Source organism: Delphinus delphis, chromosome 14 (genome assembly GCF_949987515.2).
Source record: "Delphinus delphis chromosome 14, mDelDel1.2, whole genome shotgun sequence".
Classification (NCBI taxonomy): domain Eukaryota; kingdom Metazoa; phylum Chordata; class Mammalia; order Artiodactyla; family Delphinidae; genus Delphinus; species Delphinus delphis.
Genome location: NC_082696.1, coordinates 6,968,773 through 6,995,458, shown reverse-complemented (window position 1 = coordinate 6,995,458; position 26,686 = coordinate 6,968,773). Strand labels below are relative to the sequence as shown.

Here is a 26,686-nt window from a genome sequence, read left to right as displayed (position 1 = left end):
CTGCAAAGAGAAAATGAGTTTTTCAAAGTGATAATACAGACACCAAGGTGTGCTGTTTTACCGAAATGCTAATAGTTGGTGGTTTGGGGGTTTTCTTGTTAGTCTGTTTCTGTAAAAACAGGGGTGGGGGGTAAGGTGTGGTACAACCTAGAGAAAGTCTCCCAGTTCCAGCTGACAAAACAGAGAAGTGAGGCCTGTGTTCTTCGAATTTCTAGAAATTTACCCTCAAAAAATAGATTTTTCCAAGTTTGATCTTTTAAAATACTACTACCAATTGCTTTTAGTAGACTTTTTCATACAGATTTTAGGGAACATATCTATACTTTAAGTTATGGACATTCAAAACGCATCACTATCAATCTCATCAAAGAGTATATTTTCATGCCTCTATTCAGGAGTCTATCGAATTTTTAAAACTGTTTTGAAAATAGGTCCCAACGTTCCACCCCTGGTAGTTGTTAGCAGCCCACACGGCATCAATAAGCATACTCAGCTTGACGAAGAAAGACTACTGTTTTTCTGTTAAAGAATAAAATTTTCCTTTCATCACTATTCTTATTCCTAAAGCATGATTTCTTTTATCCCTGACTTCATTTCTCTGTGCTGTTGCTTGGCTCAATTCCCTTTAACTATTTCCCCAGCTGGCAGAATAAACCTCAAATTGCACAGCACACTTTCCAAAGTCTTCCTTGTCGCAGCCCTACGTTACTGTTCTCCTTGCATTATTTGATCATATTCTCTTCTAAACTCAGATCAACTCAAATGGATCTGACAATTAATTCAAGCAACATTTACTGAGCGCCTACTATGTGCCAGACACTACTGTGGGTGTTGGGAATACAGCCCTAAACAAAACAGACATCGCTGCTCTCATCCATAGGACTAGAACAGTAAATACTGCAAGGTTAAACTGTATAGTATTTCAGATGGTGATGAGTGGGGAGGAGAATAAACAACTAGGAAGAGATAGATCCTGGGGAAGATGGGAATTACAATTTTAAAGAGGTGATCAGGGAATAGGGAATGCCTTATGAAGAAGGTGCATTTAAGCCAACATCTGAAGGAGATTAGAAAAGCAAGCCATGTGCCACCTGGGGGAATGAGCTTTCCTGGCTGAATAAGGAGCATTATAAAGGTCCAGAGGCTGCATGGGCTTGGTTTGTTTGAGGTACTGCTAAGAGGCCAGTGTGTCTGAGGTAAAGTGAATGGGCGTGTGTGTGTGTGTGGGGGGGGTGGGGAATAGTAGATGAAGTCAGAGAGTTAATGGGGATCCAGGATGTATAGATCCCTGAAGGCCTTTGTAAGAACTCTGGCTGTTATTCTGAGAGATTTGGGAAACACCGGGGATTTTCCAGCTGTGGATGACACAATGTGACTAATCTCTTAAAGACAGCCATCTGGCTGATACGTTCAGAATAGACTCGTGGGGACAAGGATGGAAGCAGGAAGCAGAGAGGCAGGTCAGAGGTTATTTCAGCAAGGTCCATGGAGAGATGGTGGTGGCTTGAATCAGGAAAGCAGTGATTGAGGTAGGGATGGAGCAGTGGTTGAGTTCTGGATATATTTTGAAGGTAGAAATGGGAAATTTTTTTAGGCAGGTTGGATACATGGTGTGACAGGAAAGGAAATCAAGCAGGAAGTAATGTTTTTCCCTGAGAAGACAGAGGGAAGGAGAGACTATTACTGAGATGCGGAGACTTGGAAGAAGAAAGGTGTGAGTCTGTGTGTTTAGGGAGTTGAGAAAAGGAATCATTATTTCTATCGTGCTCATATTCATTTTGAAAACCTCCTACACAACTAAGTCAAAATGTTGAGTGGCTAGTTGAATGTATGGCTTTGGAATTTAGGAGAAAGTTGCGGGTTGTAGACACCGATTTTGAAGTCACAGGTGCACGTAGAGCTGGAAAGGAAAGGGTTAGCATCAGGCCTACTCTCCATTTTCTCATATTTCTGACCCAAGCAAAAAAAGAAAGATGCGTTGGTCAAATCCCCTTGTAAATATGCTAATGGTACTTATATACAATGGCATTTACTAGAAAAGAGTTCTTATCTATGGAATGCATTCAGCAGGAAACACTTGGTCTAAGTTTGCTTACAGTAAACTAGAATATATGATTTTATGAGGTAAGGCTCTCTGAAAATGTCATAAGCTGTGCAATTATTAAGGGATAATGAAGACATTTTATCAAGTGAAGAATGATGAGACAGTTTATATAACTGAGAGATTTCATGTTAGTGATCATTCCATGAACTTCCCAGAGACCTCATGTATTGACTCTTGCCTAGAGTACATCCCAATATGCTGAGAAAGGACATGCATAGCTGTGTTAAATGAGGTGGGGTTTCCCTGTATTTTGTCTGTGTCTCATCATTACCAGCATCCTGGAAGTTATTAGCAAAGATTGACACTGGGTTACATCTACGATTCTTTTTTTTTTTTTTTTTTTTTTTTTGCGGTACGCGGGCCTCTCACTGCTGTGGCCTCTCCCGTTGCGGAGCACAGGCTCCGGACGCGCAGGCTCAGCGGCCATGGCTCACGGGCCCAGCCGCTCCATGGCACGTGGGATCTTCCCGGACCAGGGCACGAACCCGCATCCCCTGCATCGGCGGGCGGACTCTCAACCACTGCGCCACCTGCGAAGCCCACATCTACGATTCTTGCAAGTCTGATTTGACAATACGACCCTGTGTTATCTCAACAGCCATGAGACTGGATGAGATTACCTAACCTTTGTGGGGATGCTGAGAAGGAGCCAGCAAAGGAGACTGAGAAGAAGCAGCCTATTAGGCAGGTGGAAAACGAGAAGAATGCAGGTGTCCTGGAAGGCAAGGGAACACAGTATTTCAAGGAGGGTGTATGTGTCATGATAAATTGTGTCAAAGGCTGCAGATAAGACAATTACTGAACACTGGCTGTTGTTAGAAATGGAGATGCCATTGCGATCTCAACAGGGGCCATTTCAGTGGAGTCATGGAGCCAGAGGCATTATGGGAGTGGAGTCAAGAGAGAGCTGGAGGAGACAAATTCCAAGAGGTGAGCATGGACACTTTTTTCTAGGAGTTTGACTGAAAGGGGCAGCAGAGACAGGAGGACAGCAGCTGGGAGGGCTGTGGGACTGTAAAGGGATTTTTGAAAATGGAGAAATAACAGGATGTTAGTAGGCTGAAGGGAATGAGTGAGAAGAGGACGGCAACTGATGACGCCGTAGGTAGGTGAGGGAATGGGGTCTACAGCATGAGTAGAGGGTGAGGCCTTAGGACGAGGGCAGAGTGCTGGGGCCCAGGTGCGGACAAAGGAGGTTTTGGAAATTTGAGATGAGCAGAAAAGGTATGAATGATAAAGAGGAGGGAATGTTTGGAGTCAGGATTATTGCTGGGCAGCATAAGAGCCCATTTGAACAGCGAATTTAGAGGAAGCTGGTCAGTAGAGTTGCCTGCTCTTCGCACCAACACTCAGCAGCTCGTGCAGAGCAGCCAGGAAGTTGGCTTTAAGCCAGGTGGGGTTTGGTCAGACTTGTATGAAGAAGCCAGCCATTCCTCCCCCATTCCCACCCCTGTGTGGCTTTGGCACATAGCATCCCCTCGTATCACTGTGAATGATTCCAATAAATATTTATTGAACCCCTCTGCTCAGCTCTGTACCACTGGACTGTTTAACCTTCTGTTTTGTCCTATCCAAAATGGGTATAAAGTTTCAGTTTTGCAAGATGGATACATTCTTGGGATCTCAGGTACAGCCTGGGGAACACAGCTAATAATTCTATATTGTAGACTTAAATTTGCTAAGAGGGTAGGTATTTCAGAACTACGGAGTTTTACTTAATATTTTCTGTTTTACATCTGTGTTGCCCTTTTTCTACACTGGTTCTCAAGAACGCAGAGAATAACAGAATCATAATGTTCCATAATAGCTCACTTGCTTTAGCTCACATTGTACACACCATGATTTTGGAATAAGAATGACAATATTATCACCATGAATGTGATTACTAAAAACTTCAAATATATTTTCACGTGCTCTACCCATTCTCCTGCCAAATTTTTCCAATAACACTGTATCTAAATAGTTGAGACATAGGGCCATTTCATACTATGCTTTCTTTCTCCTAATTCTCATGTAATCTCTCACACACACACACACTTAATACTCATCACCAGTCCTTATTGTAATGTCTGATCAGCAATTTTGGTTGTTTGAAGCTTGTTCTCTAGTATAAATTCCTCAGGAAGATCTCATTGGAAAAATGTTCACTGAATTCTTGCTCAGTGACAGTTTATTTGGGGCCTTGATTCTTGAAAATGAGTTTGGCTGGATATAAAGTCCTGGGTTCATATTTTTTCCCCCTTAAGTATCTTAAATGTCTTACTCTATGTTCTGATACAAAGTGTTATGGGCAAAGCTTATGACAATCTGATTTTATTTTTTTCCTTTATAAGTGAATTGATCTTTTTGCTCAGATGCCCAAAGGATTTCTTTCTCTTTTTCTTTAGAATCTAGTAATTTTATTAGAATATGTCTTGGTGATGGTCATTTTCTGATCAATATTCATATGCATGCTATGTCAGGAAAGTTGTACTGAATTTAATTTTTTAGTATTTACTCCATTCTCTTGCTTTGATGTTTTTCTTGTGGGCTTTCTAGTGTACATATATTGGATTTTTTTAACCTAATTTCTAAATCAGTCAACTTCTCTTGACTGATTTAGAAGTTGGGTAAAGTTAATCTTACTTTATTTTCATTTTTTAGAATTTTCTTTCTTTTCACTATTTCTTTTAAGACTATGTCCGTTGTTATTTATTTGTACTTGTGAAATTTCTTAATAACTTAGTTCCCTGTGGAATAGTTATTTTAGTTTTCACCCAGTTGGTGGGCATGACCGGCTGACACACTCTCACTGCCTCTCAGGACAATATTCTGCTCTTCACTCTGCGTCTCCTCTTAAGAACTTTGTGTGGCATTTGACCTTGTTTCTTTTCTGTTGGGATTTTACTTTGTTCCTTTCTGTCGCTCACCTTTACGTGAAATTAGTTCTGAAATTTTAGGAGGAAGAAGGATTCAGAATAGCTCTTAATGGCTCTACAGTTTCCTATTTGGTTTTTTGGGCAGTGTTAAAAAATTTGAGGGCTCAATTTCTGTGATCTCCCCACTCTGATACCCCATTTTCAACCGGACTTTCTCTTTCCCTTTACTCAGTGAGGGGCTTTGTCCTGACAGAGGTCTTTGACTGGTTACTGGTTTTGTGAGTCATGGGACCTACGTGCTCCAGCCCCTCAGGCCTTCCTGTAGACCCTCTGCACTCCCCGCTTTCCTTCACGTATTTGTATTCCTGAATTCAGCACAGTATCTTGTCCATAGTTGGTACACAATAAATTGTTGTAGAATGAATTAATAAAATTTAACTCCATTCTTAAAGAATTCTAATAAAATAATCAATGACAATGGGAATTAATAACAGAGTGGTATAGGATGATTTTTACCTACATAAATTATTTTCTAGTTTAAATAAATTGATCTTAAGTCATTAGCTATTTACTGATTTGATGACAGATCACCTATCTATTTAATTTAGTTAAGCAATTTTATTACTACGATAATATTTTTTCTAGGAAGAAGTTAACCTATTAACCTATGGACAAAGTGCACTAACTCTATAGAAATTCTTGCTGACTACATGTGTTACAGTCTCAAATTCTGACAGAACGTGTAAACTATGTTCCTGTTTCCATTCATTAACTAAGGAATTTATAAGAAATAACTTTATTATATTCAATCTATATTACAATTCCTTTTCTAAAGGAAGACAAATATTTTACCTTACATGTCTGGTAATTTCTGATTAAAAAGTACACACAACATCTGAATCAAAACCTACAATTACTGAATGCATTTCTTTTTTTTAACATTGTGAAATGTATAAGAAAAACATTTGACCTAGACCAATAATGTTCTAGTATTCAAGGAAAGTTTAATACCCTAAGGAAACAATTTAGACATGTAATTACATTATATGTTATTAGCAGAGATCCTTATGTAGTTTTCTTTAAGATAAGACCCACAGTTTCACAGATTCCTTTCAATCACTTACTGGCACAAAGTTGAGCGTGCACCGGAAGAAACATACTATATACTTATTGGAGAGTTGTGACAAGTTAGCAGGAAGTAGAGCAGAATATCTGTACTCATCTGAGTGTAAAATACACACAATAGTGGTAAAGTGATAAATGGACTGCAAATGGTGGAAAGGAACGACGACTGATCCTTTGACACTACTTGTGTTATTTCCTAGGGCTTTTTTACTTATCACTGTTGAATAGCATTTATAAATAGAACTATCTTGGAGGAATGTGATTAATTTATAACGTGAACTAGGTCTGTATGGAGTCCATTCTCAGGTGAGCTCAAAAGCAGCAAATTCTCTAAAAATCACTTAGGCATTGTTTGTCTTTGGAATCACAGTGAGTGTCTATGTGTGTGCTTGTGTACGTGTAGATAGGTATATTAATACTTACTTGCCAACTTACGCTGTTTAAGCTGTTAATAAAACTAGTTTGCAAATTTCTAGATATACTTCCATAAAGTGGATACTCCACAGACAGATAACTAAGATAATTTAGAGATGACAGGGTATTTGCAAAAATTTTTAAAAATAAATGTTAATATTAACAAAGCATACTGTTCTGCACCTAAGAAAAAAAATTAAAAGTTCCTCCTACATTTTGTCAGATTATAGTGAAAATACATTCTGTTAGATGACTTATCTAGGTAAAATTTCAACTCATTGGTATGGTTTATATTTTATTTATTTGGGGAATAAATTATTCAGTTTTTATGTGTATGCTCATGGATTCTCTTAAGAACAGGAAATATTCATTTTAAAGTATAAAATTCACAGAAGTTTCAATAAACTCATATTTTAAGAATCTAAAAATGAGTCAGGGGAGAGCATAAGCAAATAGAGGTTGCACTTTGGTGGTCTGTTGCTAGTTGGAGGAGTTGGGTTGGGTAGAATAATGTTCTATAATGAAGCCAGGGTCCCAGGTCCCAGGTCCCATGGAGGCCAGTTAGCTTCCCCTTCCTTGCTGGCCACTGTCTCTATGCTAAGTGCAAGTGGTGACCCGCGGGGTCAGGCTGGGGAGGAACTGGGCCCAAATACCCCACACTGCTGGAAAACCACTCAAAAGGCCTGTCCTATGTAGGAGGGCACAAACGGCTCATCGTGATGTTTAATTCGCATGCTTTCCTAAGAAAAGACAGCAAGAAGGAAGCTAAATTTTAAAACTGCAGCAAATTTGAAGCACAGGGATACTTAGGTAAAACTAAAATCTGGGAAAACAGGCAGATGTTCTGTCAAAATGAGGTGGAGCTTGTCAGCAATCCACGGCAGCCTTTCAAATCCTCTGAGCAGGGAAGGGGGCTGTTTGTGTTCTGCCATGGAATTTCCCAGAGTGTCCTTTCGGGGGCGCTCAGGTACAGCTACAAAAGCAACCCGTACAGGCTGTTCTTGCTTTCCCCCACTACATTCTGGCTTCTGTGAGGTCTTAGCCACAAGCACCCAGGGATTCCCTCCCAGGACCTGTCTCCTGCTCTCCCCCTGGAGGAGAGAAATCCCCATCAGAGATACCATTCACTGAATGACCACTCTGTGCCAAGGACTGTGCCCACACTTTGTCTATGCATTTCACTCTCCGTCTATCCTAGAAGTGACAGGTGAGGTCACTGAGTCACAAAGACATTCAGTCCTTCACTGTGGTTCACACGGGCAGGGACTCAGTGCTGTGGCTCTAAAAGACCACCCTTTCCCCGATACCAAGCTGCCTCCACTTTCTTTTTTTCCCTTTTATTAACAACAATTCAGCTCACTATTCCTTCGTTATCATTTAGAAACTAATGAAAAACGGGTTATTACAGCACTTCTTCTTTGGCTAAACAAAGTCTAAAATAACTTTTTAGAGGAACATGAATTTATGATTAATCCATTTCCCAGTGCTAAGTAGAGAATACCCTATTTTCTATATGTATTAGAATTTTAAAAAACACTCCTTAAATTCTCAGTAATCTTAGTTTTCTTCATGTGCAAGCAGTTAGCCCCGGGGAGTTGGTGACAGCCCCTGTGGAGGTGCCTGTCACATTGCGGTTTGTATTCTCAGTTTTGTTGCTAATAATGTACTTTTCATCCCTGGACATCTGTCATTGACTGATGCAGTAAACTGGCTAGAAAAAGGGCTGGACCTTTTTCATCGCCTAGAAAAAAACATCATTAGGATGGCTGAAATTAAATGCCAGGAGAAAACAGATCAAACAACACCTGAAATATAATTAGAGCAACAGACTGTATCCTGGATTGCAATTTACAAGGTTTTTCTTTTTCAGATGTTTCAGACGACATGATGCCAAAAAATATCTCAACTTCTAGTAGCCATGGAATCTTCCGGAAAGGAGGTCAGAACCGATTGATTTGTTTGTCCCTTCTCCATGCTGTGGGCCATGCAGCGCCCCACAGGAAGGGTGAGGCTGTGAAAGCAGATACTTGCAAACCGTTTTCCCTGAAGGAGTTTCTACTGAGGGCGTGACTTCAGAGACTTCTGGGAGCTTTGCAAACGGGTCTGCTAAGCACACCTCCTGATGGGGCCCTTGGCAGAGGGCAAGGCTGTCTGTGGGCACAAATTATTCTACCCTTTACTATAGTCCCTGAGAAGTGGTTGTGAGCAGTGCTGTTAGTCTCCAAATCCAAGAGCCTCACCCTCAGAGAAATGGAACTTCCCTGAGAGGGTGTGGTTTTGCCACCTGCACCCCCCCTCCTCCCTGTCTCTTCCCGGCCTTTGCTTCTCTAACACGGGATGCTCACATCCCTCCCTTCTGGTCATCCTCCAGTCTGGAGGCAACTATACTGGTTTCAAGGTGATTATGAGGCCAGTGGAAGGGGAAGAGTGACACATCGTCGTCTGGAAGTTTTGTGTAAGGCTTCAGTTTGACGCAATGAAACGGGTTATTTCCACTGCACATTTAATGAATTGATTTGAACTCTGATGACCCAAATAATTAAAAAAAATGATCTTCTCGATTATATTACATGGATTTACATTTATCACTATCTTTCCTTGGTGTCAGCAAGCCTATGATATCAAGGAAACGTTCTGAAGTGAAGGCCAAGTAAGTTGCCTTAATGCCCAAGAGACACACTTGAGATGATAAGAGCCACGTGAGACGGCAACAGCCAGGTGAGGTGACAACAGCCAGGTGGCCTGGTTGTGTACCTACTTCCCTCCCAAGGTCATCAGAATTCATTCCATCATGCCTCACATCATTATTGACTTCTGAGACTTAGGCATCCCCTACTATTCTCATTCCCATAAAGGTCTTAATATTCTCCAATAGGAGCCTCCCTTCTCCCCTAAGCCCTTTCTCTGTCCCCTGGAATTCCTGCTCCACAATGAACAAGCTCTCCCGTATAATCAGGCTTTTCAAAGGTTTCTCTCTCCTACCCGATTTAACTGAAACTGGTCCATCTCCTTGCAACCCTCTAAAGTGAAGGCTGCCCTTTGTTTCAGGTGTACACACCTGAAAGCCAGAGTTGGAGCTGGTTGTCTCCTGGCCCCTCACTGATGTTCCTAAACCCTTGCTCCCCTCTCTCCTGCAAACCCCCACCCCACTGCTCCTCTGAATCTTATGCCATCTGGCTATGTACCCCTGTCCTCTCCCCACTGCCATCACCTGCAATGGACATAGGTGGATAAGCCCCTCATTCTCGGGACTTTAGCTTCTAGTTCATGATTTTCATCTCTGCCCCTATTCTTCTCATCATTCTAGGGATTGAACTGTCCATCCATCAACCTCTTCTTTCAGTTCCTTTACCTTCTCATCTCTGGGGACCTTTTCAAAACAATTCTTCTACTGTTACAATTCATTCCTGGGCCTTGTCATCATGAGAAACTGTACCACCTCTGAAATCCAAACTCCAAATATGTCTCTTTCCAACCATCATCTCCTGTCTTTCCTTTCCCGGTGTTCTTACTGAAGTACGGACATGGCTTAAATTCTTCAGCTTCACTGAGAATTCTCATGAACTGACGTAATACTTTCTCCCTGGCCACTGCTTGCTTTCTCTTAAATTACTCATCACAGACTTCAAATGAGCATTTACAACTTCTTGATGATTGTATTATGTTTCTCTAGTAGCATGTTTTCTCTTCTTTCTTCCCATACTGCTCATATCCCACCACTTTCCTCTCTGGACATCTTACTTCATACTTCACTAAGAAGACAGAAGTCACGAATGAGGTATTCATTTATTGGGCAAATATTTACTAAGCATCTTTCTTAAAAAAAATTATTTTATTATTATTTTTTATACAGCAGGTTCTTATTAGTCATCTATTTTATACATATTAGTGTATACATGTCAATCCCAATCTCCCAGTTCATCCCACCCCCACCCTGCTTCCCCCCGGTGTCCATACGTTTGTTCTCTACATCTGTGTCTCTATTTCTGCTTTGCAAACCAGTTCATCTGTACCATTTTTCCAGATTCCACATATATGTGTTAATATACGATATTTGTTTTTCCCTTTCTGACTTACTTCACTCTGTATGACAGTCTCTAGGTCCATCCATGTCTCTACAAATGACCCAATTTCATTCCTTTTTATGGCTGAGTAATATTCCATTACATGCATGTACCACATCTTCTTTATCCATTCATCTGTTGATGGGCATTTAGGTTGCTTCCATGACCTGGCTATTGTAAATAGTGCTGCAGTGACCAATGGGGTGCATGTGTCTTTTTGAATTATGGTTTTCTCTGGGTATATGCCCAGTAGTGGGATTGCTGGGTCATATGGTAGTTCTATTTTTAGTTTTTTAAGGAACCCCCATACTGTTCTCCATACTGGCTGTATCAATTTACATTCCCACCAACAGACTAAGCATTTTCTATGTGTCAAGAAATCTATGTGGAGAAGATGCAGCAGTGAAAAATGTGTCTGCCTTAATGGAGCCATTAGACGCCAACTTTCCCCTCCGCATCACTACACCTGCCAACATACCTGCACCCACACTCACCTGTTCCTTTCTGTCTTCTTACAACAAAGAAAGTGGCTTTATCCCTGTTAAGGGTCAATTACCCCCTCTGTGCTGTGGATCCGAAACAAACCCTTCTCACCTTCTAAAGTACTTCCCTTCTTTAGCTCGCTCATCTATCTCTTGAATCATCAAATAATCCATCGCTACTGGATCATTTCAATGAACATAAAACAAGTTCTAGCCTCCTCAGTCTGTAAAGCACCCTCCTGCTACTGCTGCATTTCCTTTTTCCTTTTCATAACAAAACTTCTAGAAGAAATTGACTCTGCTTCTGCTGACTCTTCATCCCATAAAAATCTGCCTCTTGCCTCCAACTCTCCACCAAAACTGCTCGTTACGGCCACCCATGACTTCATGTTGCCGTAGGCAAAGGACAATTGGCCGACCTCGTCTTATTCAGCTTTCATTAGCATTCACGTAAACAGCCACTTCCTCCTCTGGGAAACACTCCCTTTCTTGGCTCCATCATGACTCATCTCTGGATTTTCTACTCCTTTAACTTGAGGCTCCTCCTTGGTCTCCTTTGCTGGCTGCCACTCTTTTACCAAGTTTCCAAATGCTGGCGCTCCTCAGGGTTCATCCGTGGTCCCTCCTCTCTTACCTACTTTTCGCAACCGCCATGGATTTAAAATACCACCTACATGCCAGCAACTCCAAATTTATCTGTCTCTGACCCCTGACCTCCCTCTCCTCTGAGCTCCAACTCACACATCCAAATCCCTACTTGTCTCCTTCTCAATGCTTCAGTCATATCAAAGATATTCAGAATTGAACCCTGATTCCAAGCTTTCACCTTCACCTTCCTACAATCAAACCCATCTCAGTTAATAGAGCTGTAGGATTCCTTCATTTCCCTGACTCACAGCTAATCAATCACCACGACCTTTAATTCTACCTCTGAATAGTCACTTCTTTCTGTTTCCTCTGCCAATCATTTTCATCCAGACCATGTCCATATTGCAACAAGACTGACATTCTTAGAATGTAATTTGGATAATGCCAGCCCCCTGCTTCAACTCTTAAGGATTCGCCATTGAATTTAGAATGAAATCCAAACTCTTGACCATGGCCCACGGGTGTAGGTGGTTTTCATCGTTCATCACGGCCTCTCTTGCTCATTGTTTTCCAGCCACATTAATTTTATTTAGTGGCTTGAACCAAGCAAGCTCTTCACCTCCTCTGGGGCTACAGAACATGTGCTTTACTCTGCTTGGAAGGCTCTTCTCCCCTAAGCCCCGTGATCGTAGCTCACTCCATGGTGGGTGTCCTGTCAACTTTCATGTTTCAGAGGTCCTGACTTCTTATCCAAAATAGGTTCCATCTTAGCATTTATCATGATTTGTACCTGTGACTTCCTTGCTTACCGTTTTACCCAACACTAGCACAATAACAGTACAAAAGGTATCAGAAATGTTTGTTGAATAAATGAAGGTTATTTCCTTAAAACTCTGGTGATTAAACCCAAAGAGGAGGAAGCTGGTAAAAGTGGAAGTACGTCTGAGATGCAGTTTTTCTGAAGACTCTCCAGATCCTGTGGACTTACAGATATCATGCCTGTTGTCTTTAGGGCTCACCTAGAAGTTTAGAGGAGCTTAACTTACCTGCGGTGTGATGATATCTTTACCAAGTAGTTTGGCCTTGGTGGGTGTGGGTGAGGGGCTGAAAGGTGCTTTATGAATGTGAATCGTAAACACAAATCAGCGACAGGGCCCAGAGCTGAAGTAAATGTAATATGTTACATTCCAAGGAGTTTTAATTGCATTTTTATTTTAGGAAGGTAATGATTTATAGTGTTTATAATGATTTATTTTTAATCCAGATCTCAAAAAGCAAGTGCCTATTCAAGGTCAATGAAAACGGAAGGAAACACAGACAAAGCAGTCAGACACTGGTCAGCATCTCTCCCGTCCAGTAATGAGTTCAGTAATTAACCAGTATCTGTACAGGTTTCACCAACTCACTTTTAAGTGAATGTTACACTGATATTACTTTATTTTATTATTTTTTCTGTTCCATTATAGTTTATTACAGGATATTGAATACAGTTCCCTGTTACACTGATTTTAGAGTCTACTTTTGCTGCTACTAGCTTAGTCTATTGATAGAGTGTGAACAGTATTTAAATCAGAAACATTTTAGTGTAGTAATATTTGCAACTTACTTTGCAGTCTTATTTATTTACAGAAGTTCTAAGAGATGACCTAGCATTACTCTTCCTTTTTGACAAACCAAAACGCCAAGTTAGAGACTACAATGATTTGTCAGAGGGAACTTGTAACACAGAATAAAACATTTTGTTTCATCAAGTAATCTAAGTTGCCTCAAGCACCCAGAGACAGCCTGAGAGTTTCAGCAGCTCCGGCTGAGGCCGCCCACCCCCACTGGCAGGAGCGCTGGGGCTGGAACTTTCTGCTCCCTCTCCGGACTTCGTGCCACCATCTGCCCCGAGGCCACTACGTTTTGTCATGTTTCATGAGCACGGAAATATCCCTAGCTGATGTGACCTGTTTGTATCCATCACCAAGAGATCCTTGGCTCCCTTGTCACTTCTCCGGTCTGACCCTCAATCCTACACACAGCTCTGTCCACCCCTTTTCCCCACCCTGTCCTTCAGCTGCCCCAACTCCTGCCTCTGAGCATGGGGAACTCGGAGTCAGTCAGCAGTAAGTGCCCTGTAACTTACACTCTCTCAGTGTTTTTCTCACATTCTTCCCTCACTGAACTTGATTCACACCTCAGGACACTGCTTCCCCTGCAGCCCCTCAAATGTTTTCTCCACTGCACCCTCTGCACCACCGAGTATTGACCTGCAACACCCCAGGTAGAACAGTTTTCCTTTCTCCTTCTAAAACTCTCCAGCTGGGATTTTCAAACCGCTCTTCGTGCTCTATTTCTCCTTTGCAGTCAGCTACTGATGCCCACCTCCCTCAGTCTCTCTCTCCCTTCCCTGTCCTGTTTCTAGAAGCCTCAGTTTTTGACTCACCAGAACTCTCTCCAAGTCTGCTCTGGTGACAGTTCTGGAGGAGCTCAGTGTCCACATGGGCCATACTTCCAACACCCTGGCTTTTTAAGTCCATGCCCTCAACTTCTGCAGTCATCTCGTCGGCTACCTTAACTCAGCCAGCAACATTCCTGGTCCTCCCCTGACCCTGTCATTTCCAGTCACTGCACCACCTCCACAATCTCAATGTTAAGTATTCCATTCTTCGGCCAACACCTACTTTTCCAGCTAAACCCTTCAAAAACCCAAACTCCAAAGACTCCTTGAACCCACTGGGACCTGTAGCCGGTGGGTCCTCCCACCTCTTCCCCATCCCTTTCTCCCCTCATCCCTCTTCTCTGCTTAGCCAGCTGAAATCTCAGGCTCAGTCATTATACTCACTCCCTTAGGTCTGCCCAGCAAAGAGCTCCTTTGCCTCTCTCTTGTTTTTGTTTTACTCGTGTGGCTGGTTAAACTTGACCCTCTGCCTTTGCTGCATCTGTGCCTACACAGTTCAGTGTGACAGAAAAACAGTCAGGCTGATTGATCTTGCTCCAAATTCATTCGTGTTTTACACTTATTCACTCCCTAGCCTCCTAAATGACACTTTCATCATCCTTTCCTATCTCTATAAAACTCTTCTCCCATCTTCCCTCTCAACTGATGACTTTGCTTCCTATTTCACCGAGAAAAGAGAAACAGCAGCAAAAATCTTCCTACATATTCTGCATTTCCCACGGCTACGAGGTTGAGCTGTCTCCACTCTCGTCTCTGGCCAAACCTTAACTCTGCTAGTTGTCGAATCAAGGACATTGCTCCTGAAATTCTCCCCTCTCCTCTGCATCATCAATCTCCCTGTTCCTCTGCAGAATCATTCCCATCAGCACATAAACATGGCATTTTTTTTCCTATAAAAATGAAAAATTTCTTGATGCCACATTCCCTACCCGCAGCTACCTCATTTCTTTGTTTTCATTTAGCTAAATTCCTAAAAAAAAAAAAAAAAAGTATCTAGATTTTCTCTCTCCCATTCTTCTCCCCTCTCCATTGAACCCAATCTAGGCAGATTTTCACCCTCACCAGTCCACTGGTCAAGGTCACAATGGCCTCCAAGTTTCAAATTCCAGGGCTCACTTCCCATCTGCATCCTGCTTGATCAGGACACGCTTTGTTCCTTTGGCTCCCACTTTACATGCTCCTGGATTTCTTCCTCCTTTATTCCAACCACGACTTATATTTTATAATATTTTTTACATAAAATAAGCATTACATACGGTTGCTTCAAAGCTTCTGTACTCACTTTACTCTCTACCTGGGAACCTCTTCCCGGATGTCACCATGGTGCTTCCCTTCGCACCTTTGAGGTCCTCATGCACCTAGCACCTGCCTCAGTGAGACCTTTCCTGACCACCTTGTATAAAATCTCAACTCCCCCAACCGCCAGCACTCATTATCCTTCTTTTTGGTTTTACTTTTCTCCATGGCAATGATAACCGTCTAGCATATCATATTCTGAACATGTTTGTGTGCACGTAACATAAGAGCCTTCCTCAACTAGAATGTGAGCTTGAGAGGCTTTCTTTTTCACTCCTCTGTCCCTGTCAACAAGAATGGCATACAGCACATGAGCAGGTGCACAGTTAGGTATTCATCGAATGAAAGGAAAGAAGGAAGGAAGGAAATGTGGTTTTTCAGGAAATAAAAATCAATATTGCTGTGATGTACCAAGTGGCCATGTAGCACAACTGATCAGAGTAATATAGATTTTGATTATGGCTTGATTAAATGTCTAAGAAAATGCAAAGTGGCTTGCATTTTATGCAACTCTAAGGAGATGATTATAGTTGGCTTTTTTCCCTACTTATCACCCAGTGACTCTAAAACAAACATGGAAACAATTTGCAAATATTGGTACAAGTTAGAAGAGAAGCTTCCATTACCTGAGCAGAAATCTCAGGGTAACAATCAATGATTCTTGCTATAAGAAATCTCTCAGGCTTTCACAGGAAAATAGCTGTGAGATACAGGTGTTTTCATAAATAGGTATGTTTGGGGTCTGTTATCAGCTCTTACCTGCAACGGAGGATAATTGATTTTGCTTGTATTTGAATAAACACCCGTGCTCTCTATTCTGGAAATTTACAGTATGAAAACATGAATGAGGCTCCCTGTAACCTGCTAATTCAAGGAGTTGGAAATGATTCCAGCCTTTCATCCTCCCCTAATTAATCCCCCTTTTGAAATCTCATGTTGGAAATGGGCAGTCCAACTTTGCGACATACACATACCAAACAAAAACACACAAACCAAGAATCTGTTGACAAAACTGAGCTGCCACGTCTCCATTTGCATGTTCTCTGGTCAGAGTGGGCAAAGGCCACCTTTGCGAGTAAAAATCAATACGAGAGTATAAAATAGGTCAACTAGCATGCTGTAAACTATATGGCATGAGTATTTCAAGGATAGCTTGATATCAGATTTAACATAATAGTAATATGGAGCCTGTAATTCCATATGAAGATTAGGAGGTTTATTTTTAAGTGGTCAAGTGTGTGTGTGTTTATACACATACATCTAGGTAATATTTAGCACTCTGAATTATTAACTTAACACATCTACTTAGAACCTGACATGTTTCACTGAGCACAACGCAACACTTAAATAATCAACTTTAAATGGGCCAGCTTTTGTATATAAGTCACATGTTCACATCCATAGACAAAGCGGCTGAAGTGCAATACAGGTAACACACACAATATAAAATTCTGGTGAAAAGAGTTTGTACATCCACCTACAGACATCAAATCAGGGCTGTCTGTGATGCTCGATCTCTTAGGCATAATTCATCTCGGCACTTATTTGCTTATCTGCCACTACGTTGTACCTGCTTACTGCCGCGTCCCGAGATGTAATGCTCTGGCAGGTAGCAGATGTACCAATTAATAACCTGTCAGGCCTGATGGATAGAAAAGGGAAGGAGTGTTCCCACACATAGCTCCTGCATGGCTCCCTTTCCCGTTTCAGGCGCTGAGGGTCAGGAGACACCCCTTGCCTCCCCGGAGAGAGCCCAAACGGCCTCATTACTATCTATCTTCCACAACACTCTGGCGTAGCTTTTGAGAGGCTGACTCACCTGCTCTTCTCCAAGAATCCTGAAGTGATGGAGCTCTTTAATCAAGGAGTTGGGGCAGCCAGCTGTTGGGAAGAAGAGTTAATCACCAACGTGTTATTCCCATTCTGTGCAGTACTATGTTCTCACTGCAGTTATGACTACCAGCGACCAGTGTCGCTTTGGGGGAGGACACAAATGCTTACCTGCAAAACAGTCTAACCAACCTCCAGACAGCAAACGCCCGAGGGCACTCTGCCTGCAGCCTGCCCCGCACTGTGATTCTTTAGGAAGGAGCCACACGTGACCCTGGCCAGGCCTTTTCTCCCCTCCTGATTGTGACCTGGCCTTTGTGGGGCCTTAGGACACTGTGTCATTTCTGCCCAGCATGTCACTTATCCCTAATATAGAGCCAGGATTTCATGGGGCCAGAGCTGGGGAGTTGGCACATGTAGGTTCGTTTCACTTATTTATCACATCCTGTTTCCTCAGCCTCCAGGCTGGGCTTCTGCACATCGAGAGTGAAGGATGAAGATGGAGCATCTGGACGCCCCGTCTTCATGGGATTCGGCTATAGTTCAGACTCTTGCCTGGTTCTTCCAGGAGGATTTGTCAAGACCCTAAAGATGCTGCATTTCCGTTTGGAAAGTGTCTCTTACGAAAAAGACCTGGGAAGAAGGCCAGGGCAGTCTTGTGCCCATCATCTGCTAGTTCTACCCAGACAGTGAGAGCCTACGCAAGCTTTCACATTTTCTTTTTTCAGTTGTAAAAAGAAATAAGTAAATAAATAAATCATACTCATATATATACATATGTATACATAAGTATATACATCTGTCTGTCTATCTATCTATCTATCTATCTATGCCAGGGCATACTAGTTATCACTTAAAATGCGTTCCATCCCTGCCTTTTAAATAGAAGTATTCCACAGTATTAATTTGCAGTCATTTATAATATAAACTCTGGAAACAGAATTGATATAAAAACCTGTTTCTTTGGGATCAAATCTATGAATGACAGAATCTGTTGACGTTTCTATTAAGGAAAATGGGTTGTAAGAAAATGTGCCGAAGCCACCGCTGAGGCTGAGGCATTTCTCCATATTGTGATGTAAGAACGTGGAAAGTACTGAGGACGTTTGCCTGGGGGAGGGTGGGCCGTGGAGGGAGGCGACTGTCTCCGCAGGGTGAAGGAGCTATCCTTTGCAAGAAGGATTAGATGTGTGCATTATTCTAGAAGGTAGAATTAAAATGAACAGGTAAAATTACAGCAGGAATACTTGGGTTCAATATGAATAAATTTCTATTTTAAAAATGGAATACATTGCCTTATAAGCCAGTAACTGGAGGCTTCCAGACAGAGGGTAAATGACTACTTATGCAGAATATTTTAGAGATGAATTTGACTTGGGTTAGTTCCAACTCTGAAACTCTGTGGTCATATGAAACGCTGGAATGGAGATTTAGTCTTTGTTACTATATTCAATATATATTCGTCTTCGACATTATTGCATTTCATACTCCGAGAAAGTGGTTCGTAAATGTTCACTAAGGTAATACAAAAAAAATTTTACAAATACGAACAAAATGTAAACAGGTGATGTCACCACCTGACAAGAGTCCAAGAAAATAAATGGAAATTCCAAGGTGAATATTTTGGTGGAAAACCTAGTAAATTAATTGCCACACGCATGTCCAATACTACGAAGAAGGAAAGCCAGATCCCGACCTTTGCAAGAGACACTGAGCTGTTTTTCTCCCACTGGAGGCCACGAAGACTTGCAGACTGTGGTTCTTTTTGAGAAGTTGTTCATTTCAGAGTTGCTGTTCTGATCTAAACAATTAGTAAAGGTATATTCTGGATAATTTGGTTGGCTGCCATTCAACCAAAAACTGCTGTGGAAATTCAGAGCCCTGTCAGTTCTTGAGTTTTAGATCTCCTTGGGAGCAAGGAGGCATATTTTAGTTTTATGCAACTAATGAGGAAAGGAACAGAGGCAGAGAGAATTCCAGGGTCAAATTCCCAACAAGTGAGGGTCCCGTGGTTTGGTGCCAAGTATATGAGGGGAGGAGCTGCACAGGAGGAGAGACAGCAGAACTGAGGTTCCCCAAGCTCAGGGTCATAGGCAGGCTAAGATCAGACCACTCAGGGCCCTGTTTGTACCCCAAGCACTGACTTAGTTTCAGTAAGATGACAGCATCTGCTATATTAAATTCATAGAGTTAATTTGAATACTTTTGGTTTTGTGCTTTCATTTATATTTCATTTATACATTTTCATTTGGGTCTTCTAGTTGTATAAGCATAAAAAGTTTCTATCTAAATTTATATCTAGACATATTTAAGAAATACCATTAAAAAATAGTTTCATTCAAACTTAGTTTTAGAGGATATTCTTTTTCCTTTACAAGTGGTCCTTAGCATTCTTCCCACTTGAGAAAAACTGATTTGACTTATTTTAATGCTAGGTAAAATAAAAAACAATTTAAAATTAGCCTATTTTCAGAATTTGTATTTTAACATTCTCCTAAGATATAACTAAAAGGATTGATGTCAATGATAGCTCAAATATTAACATCTTTAACAGAAGACTAACTAATTACCTGAAACACCTGGTGGATGCAATAAACTATAAAAAACAAGGATAGAGACGGCATAGAGTTAGAAGGGAAGAGTTGTAAGGGGTCAAGCTATTTAAGACCAGGGAGGGGTATAATTGCACCGCGATGAAGAGTGGCCCCGCTCGCCGCAACTGGAGAAAGCTCTCGCACAGAAACGAAGACCCAACACAGCCAAAAATAAATATAAATAAATAAATAAATTTATAAAAAAAGGTAACAGTTAAGAGGCTCCTGTTAAAATATGTACGTTGGATATCATGCCATCCGCCATGGGTTTTTCATCTCACCAAGAGTCAACTCCAAGGCCCTCATTGGCCTGTGTAAGGTCCTCCACTGCCTGGCTCACTGTGTAGCCCCTGAGCCTTCTCTCTCCCTTGCTCATTGCACTTGAGCCCCGCTGACCTGCTCTTGGCTCTGACCACCCCAGGGAGGCTGCTGTCTCCAGGACTTTGCACTTGCTGCTCCGTCTATCTGGAAAGATCTCGACCCTGATATCTGCATGCAGCACTCCCTGCCTCCTTCAAGTCCCTGCTCAAATGTCACCTTCTCAGTGAGGGCTCGCAGGACCATCCTGGGTGAAACTGCAGCCTATCTTCATCCCCCCAAATCCCCATCACTGTTGTATTTTCTCCATAGCTCTCAGCATCTTCTAACCTACAGTTCCAATGTAACATTCACTTTATTTTCTCTCTCCTGCTGCTGAAATGCAAAGGCGACAAGTGCAAGACCATTGCTGTTTTGTCACTGCTCTATCCGCCATGCCTAGAACACGGCCTGGCTGGATGAGATGTTCAACAGCAGTTGTTCCATGGGTGAGTCATCGCCGCGTGGTCACTGCCCACCAGCTCGGTGACTGTGGCTCCCGGGAGGGGCTCCTCCTCCACCCCTCCTCTTTCCTCACCCCAGAGGGCCCAGCTCTGACCTCCAGCCCTGTGTGTACTTTGCTTATTGGTTAAGCAGACTTTGTCTGACCTCAAACCTCTCTCCCCAGCCTGAACCCCACATGTGAAGACGTCAGTGATGCTTAGAATGCATGATTCCTTTGTACCTCTACTGTACCTTCTTTGCCAATATCCAATATCCAGCTCTGGGTAAACATCACCACCTGTTTTTCTTCCTCTGTTCCAGTTCTGCCAATCACAGCTAGTATAGTAAAATGGGACCAGAATATCTACTAAAAGAAATTCAGACCATCTGCCTGAAGCTGCATCCTTGTTGAGAATGGTGCTACTGTAGACTCAGGGTCCACTCACTGTCAAGGAACTTGCTTCTGTCACTTGTCTTTGGCCAGCACCCTCTCCCCTCTCCCTTGGGGACTCTTCCAAATCATCACCATTCTTCTCAATTAACCTTTAACACTTCATTCTCAAAACAGGACCTCACTTGACACAGTCTAAAAATGTAAAGCAGTTGTGGTGAACATGGAGATGCGGGACCCAGACCCCCTGCAAGGAAGGCTTGTGGCCGAGCTGCAGGAGGACATCAAGAGATGGCTTGGCCTGCAGTCTGGTCTTCCTCAGCTGCAGAGAGCCGCCTCGCCTGAGGTCACATCTTCCCCAGGACCCCTGACTCTGCTGACTGGGTGAGGGGGAGGTGGACCTGCCCATCTGTTTTGTCCCAACATGAGCTGCTGTTGGGCAACATTTGCTCCCAAGTCTCTGCTGGTGGCCTGAGGCTTTGTTGGGCCTGCATGGCAGTTCAACTTCTTATTCAGCCCAATCCTGCCCCCTTCTCCTTTCCCAGGTGCACACCCCAGTGAACATCTTGTACCCGTTCTCTACTTCAGACCTTCAGAGCCTTCCAGAGAACCCCCCACGCCCACCCCCCACCCTGGGGCCACTATCAAGTGTACCACCCCTAACTTCATATCCCTTCCCAGTTACAACCCCTCTGTATCCTCCATCTCTACTCCTCCAGGATAAAAGGGAAAATGGTTCCTCCTCTTCAAAACAAGAGTCATTAGTCATCTGTCCTAACCTGTCCCCTCTCAGTTCGTTATGGTCTAACTCAGCATTCACTCACTCTCCTCAGACTCTGCTGCTCTGCAGCTTGTTCACTTCAAACTACATATGTATTCAAATCTTCCCCTTTAAAAATTCAGCAAAAATCCAGCCTTGAGCAGAGAGTTACCATCCTCTCTCTTTCCTTCTCCTTTCATCCAATTTTCTCAAAAGAATAGCCTGCGGCCATTGTCACCACTTGAAAATAGAGCAGTTGGAGGTATGTATTACAGAAGGGAAATATCAAAATTGGGGCTTCATGCCTTTTAAAACAAGGTATCGTCATCATGGCCTGGGTTGATGCTATAGCTCTGCAACAACTAGCTAGCTATATGCTCTTGGATAAATTGGTTACTCTAAATGCCAATTCCTTTATTAAGAATAATCACCACCTTTACCTCAAGCAGCAGCTTTGAATGTATGGAAAGCAGGATGAAATGACCAAAAAAATTAGAAAGTGTATTTATTGCTGATGATATTAATGGCATATCCATATCTATTGACTGTTGCTGCTATTTCTTTTAAAATTTTTAATTATTTAAAAGGGAAGCAGCTAGTTGAAATAATTGCTACATGACTTATTGTCTTAAGAAATAAAGGTCAAGACTTCTTTTTTTCAGTTCTAACATGTAAAGGGCTTGGAAGTTTTTACTCCCATCCTTATAATAAGAAAAATCTGGGCAAACTGAAAATCAATAACTTTTCTTGGCCCAATCACAGAACTGATGTCACAGGGCAAAGCACCTCCCTGATATCTGGAGAGACAGGCAAGTCCAGTGAGTCACAACTTGATCTGCTTACGTGGAGCAGAAGTTGCTGGAACAATAAACTGGTAGAAACATTTAGACAGTAATTTTGATGAATTGCTATAAATGGGGTGTGGACTAGTGTGAGAATGAGAAACTCTAGGGGCCGAGGTCTTACAGATTTTTCCCGATCTTTATCTCTAAGAAATCCACCAGGTCCTCAAAAGGTGAGGATCCCCTTGTGGCACTGGAAGAGGGAGGGGAAGAGTAAGCATTGTGAAAAGTGTCCAGAGCCTTCTCCATAGCAAAGGTCTGCCCTCCTGAGGAAGGACTTTGCCAACACCTACCCTGGAGCTATGGGAGAAGGGCACTCCTCTAACCCCAGCCTGTCTCACCAAATGGGGGAAGAACAGTCCACAGGAATCTGGGCTTCAAGGACATAGACTGAGAATGCTACCTGTGGGGGAGGGAGTAGGCGGCAGGGGAAAAAAAGGACAAATCCCTGTACCACTGGAGAAATACTCGTGAGGGTCACAGACCAAGAAACAGACCCACTAGAAGACTGAGAATTAATCAGAAGATCACTATTGCCCCCACCCCCCACCAATTAACCTTACCACATACCAATAGACCTCCAGTAAAATGACAGTGGGTGGCAGCTGAAAGAGCTTCAAGACACAGATTCTCTCTGAGGAGGAGTGCTTAGGGAAGCCCAAAGTCAGAGGGGGGACAAAAATCAAGAAAACTAGATGAATCTGGAATCTCTGACATCTTCAACTACAGCAAACATTAAACACAACCCAACTCCCTGTCAGACTGACACATACCCTCACATTAAAGGCCTATTTACCTCAGTTCCTATTACATGTGTAACATGTTCAAATAAATATTTGATATATATTTGATATATATTTATATCAACTATCAAAATCGGTGGCTTCATGCCTTTTAAAACAACATATCGTCATCATGGCCTGGGTTGATGCTCTAGTTCTGCAACAACTAGCTAGCTATATGTTAGCTAGTAATAAATAAAGGTTAGACACTAAGTCATTTCTGCTATAAGAAGAAATTCAATGATCTGTTGACATTAGCAGGTGATTTCCCAAGTAAAAGCCTGAGACTCTCTCAGATGGCGGGTTTTGAAGCTGATGATGGGGAGACGGTCACTTCTTGCTAGTCTTGTGCAGATTAGAAAGTAGAAACCATGGCTTCTCTTGGAGGGCAAATATGAAGCTCTAATTTACTTGGAAAGCACATTAAACAATGGTTTTAGAGTGAGAAACAATGAGTTGTATAACATGTAGTACGCTAGGCATTTTAATTTGTTATCGAAGTCTTTCCTTGAAAATAAATTTGCTGAAGAAATAAGTTAAGCATCAGTGTTGTGTCCAGCACTGCTTTTGGTGTGATACGAAAAGGAAAAGAAGCATAATGTTGCCTGAGAAGACTTCACAAATCTAGCTGGATTGAAAGAATGCACTAAATGGTAACATCTCTGTGAATGAAGACTGTGTATAAAATCGAGAATACGTGAGGCACAGACACGCACCTCAGGACACAGAGTCCTTCCCCACATGCCTAGAGAAGGGTGATTGGCATCCACCCTAGATGTGTGCATTTTCCTGGTTATCCTTGGCTCTCCTCTCTCCCTCAGTGGGTGGATTACACACTCTCTTTACCCTACATGTGAGGGTGGAGGTGTTCTCAGCCCCAGCCTGGCCCACACCCCAGGTACCTGGCCCAGGAGGAAGTGAGAAACAGTGGTGAAGCAAGAAGAGGAGAAGGAAATGAAGGGACTGTTTACCTGTACTACTAAGTAGCTCTATTATCTTGGATCAAAGATATTGTGTTAGCTCTAAAGCCTTCATTTTCTACCTGTAAAAAGGAGAGTAAGAGTATACAACTTATGGGGTTGTTGTGAATGGTGTGTGTGTGTATCTATATGTTTGTATACATATTACCTAGTACAGTTCCTTGTACATAGTAGGCTCTTAATGAATGGTAGCTATTATTTTGAGAGTCTCTGGAATACAGGAGTACTTGTGAGACCATACTTGACAAAGTTGTTCTGCTGCTGTTTCAAAAATACCTTTTTAACCAAACCCTCAATATTTAGAGGCTAATTTTGCTAAAGGAGTTCAATAGCCTATTAAGTAATAGAGATTTATTATGACAATGTGCTGAAAGATAAGAGACGATCAAGTATGTATGCACATGGCTAGTATACATTTAAGGCTTTAAATTTGTGGCCTTTTTATTGATTATTAATTCATTTATTCACTATAATAATCTAAAATAATAAATAAGCAATTTGATATCTTCATTTGATATCATAAAGCTTTATGACATATTTTTACCTGTGAACTAGCTGGAAAAATTTTTTAATCCCACTGGTCATTTCAAGTTGCTCTCTTTACATATCTATACTTATAAGGTGAATTAATAGAGGCAATAATGCACATAACTTAAGCCGCAGATCCCCAAGCACCTCCACTTATCCAAACATGCAAAAGGGAACCTAACTCAAATTTCCGACAAAAAGGACAGTTAGCAACTGTTTAATCTAGCTTCTGCTTAGCCTTCTGAGTCAGCCATGACACATAGTAAGGGCATTACTTGAGTATACAATCAACAGATGGATGATTATGGCAAACAAGCTGTGGTTTAAAAACAAATATTCCACAAAGATGTCAAAGAAGAGAACTGACGACAGATCAGTTAAACAGAAGAGCTGATCTGTTTAACCAGAGTTGTTTAACCAGAGCTGATCTGTTTTTCATTGTGGGTAAGGGAGGGAGGGGCTCTGTTTTCTACTTGTAGCTCTTCTGTAATATTCAAGGTTACTTGCCTTTTGATACCCAGGTTGTAAGTAAAGTAAATGACAGAGCTGAGTAACAGAGAGTTCTACCTTGAAATTTTACCTCTAAATCCCAGACTATGCACTGCAAACTGCTTTCTGCCTGTGAGGGTGGTTTAACAGAAGTGGATGTTAGATTTGTATATAAAAATGCCACAAGTTCGGAATTTTACATACTACATTATTTTCACCCTCAAACTAATAAGATTAGGTCTGATTAACTTGAGTATATTTCTTGTGTTTGGGGGAGAAAATATACTACTGTAGAGGCATCAAAAATCTAAACACAACAAAAAACAAAAGCAAAACAGAATTTCAAAGGTTTAAGTGTTCATCATGGAGTGACTATAAAAAAAATAAACAGGAAGGGACAATGAACACGTAACAGAGAACAAACCTGACTCCATATTGAATCTATTTCTTTAGCTCTAACCTTTGTGCTCTGTTTCCTGTGCTTAGTCATGCTGGCTCTGCATCTTTTGTTAAAGAATGTTGCCATGTTGCCTACAGCCTGAAATATACAGGATAGCTCATTCTCAAGGCTCTGACCTTTAAAGGTATTAACATTTTTCCATTCATATAGAGATAAAAAGTTGCAGAACAGAGGATAACACTTGTCTTGTTGGAGTTTTATAGGAGTATTGTGACCAAACCTACAGGGACAGCTGCGAGAACAAAGAATTCTGGCCAGAAGAAGTTTGCAACAACAAGCCACACCCTCTCCCCTTTAGGTATAAAAGAAGCCTGAATTCTAACTTGAGTAAGATGGTTCTTTGGGACACAAGTCCATCATCTTCTCCACTCCCTGGCTTTCCAAATTAAGTTGCTATTCCTTGCCCTAACACTTTGTCTCTTCATTTATTGGCCTGTTGTGCAGTGAGCAGTACAGCTTGGACTTGGTAACAAACACGGGCTTTCTTTGGTGGTAGAGCCAGTCTGTATAGTCTTATTGTATATCATCATACTCTTGAAAAAAGGTAATACATTCAACTTAAATGTGTTGGTGCACATATAAAGCTTGCATCAATGACAACTTATTAAATTGATTTAAAAAGCAGTTTGTGGGACTTCCCTGGTGGTCCAGTGGGTAAGACTCCGCACTCTCAATGCAGGGGGCCTGGGTTTGATCCCTGGTTGGGGAACTAGATCCCGCATGCATGCCACAACTAAGAGTCTGCATGCTGCAACTAAGAAGTCCACATGCCGCAACTAAAGATCTCACATGCTGCAACTGAGACCCAGCACAGCCAAAATAAATAAATAAAATAAATAATAAATAAATAAAATA

General features: G+C 41.9%; 1 protein-coding gene across 3 annotated transcripts in view; it reads right to left on the bottom strand.

The window, feature by feature from the left end:
* The window catches only part of AGPAT4 (1-acylglycerol-3-phosphate O-acyltransferase 4), a 1,410,257-nt gene that overhangs the window by 324,130 nt on the left and 1,059,441 nt on the right, over positions 1-26,686 (bottom strand). For 2 of the 3 annotated variants that reach the window (XM_060029668.1, XM_060029671.1), the window contains exon 8: positions 17,194-17,255. The exons of the other annotated variant lie outside the window; for it this stretch is intronic. In XM_060029668.1, the coding sequence (XP_059885651.1) occupies positions 17,194-17,255 (62 nt within the window). The remainder of the gene's footprint in view (positions 1-17,193; positions 17,256-26,686) is intronic. 3 annotated transcript variants of the gene reach the window in all.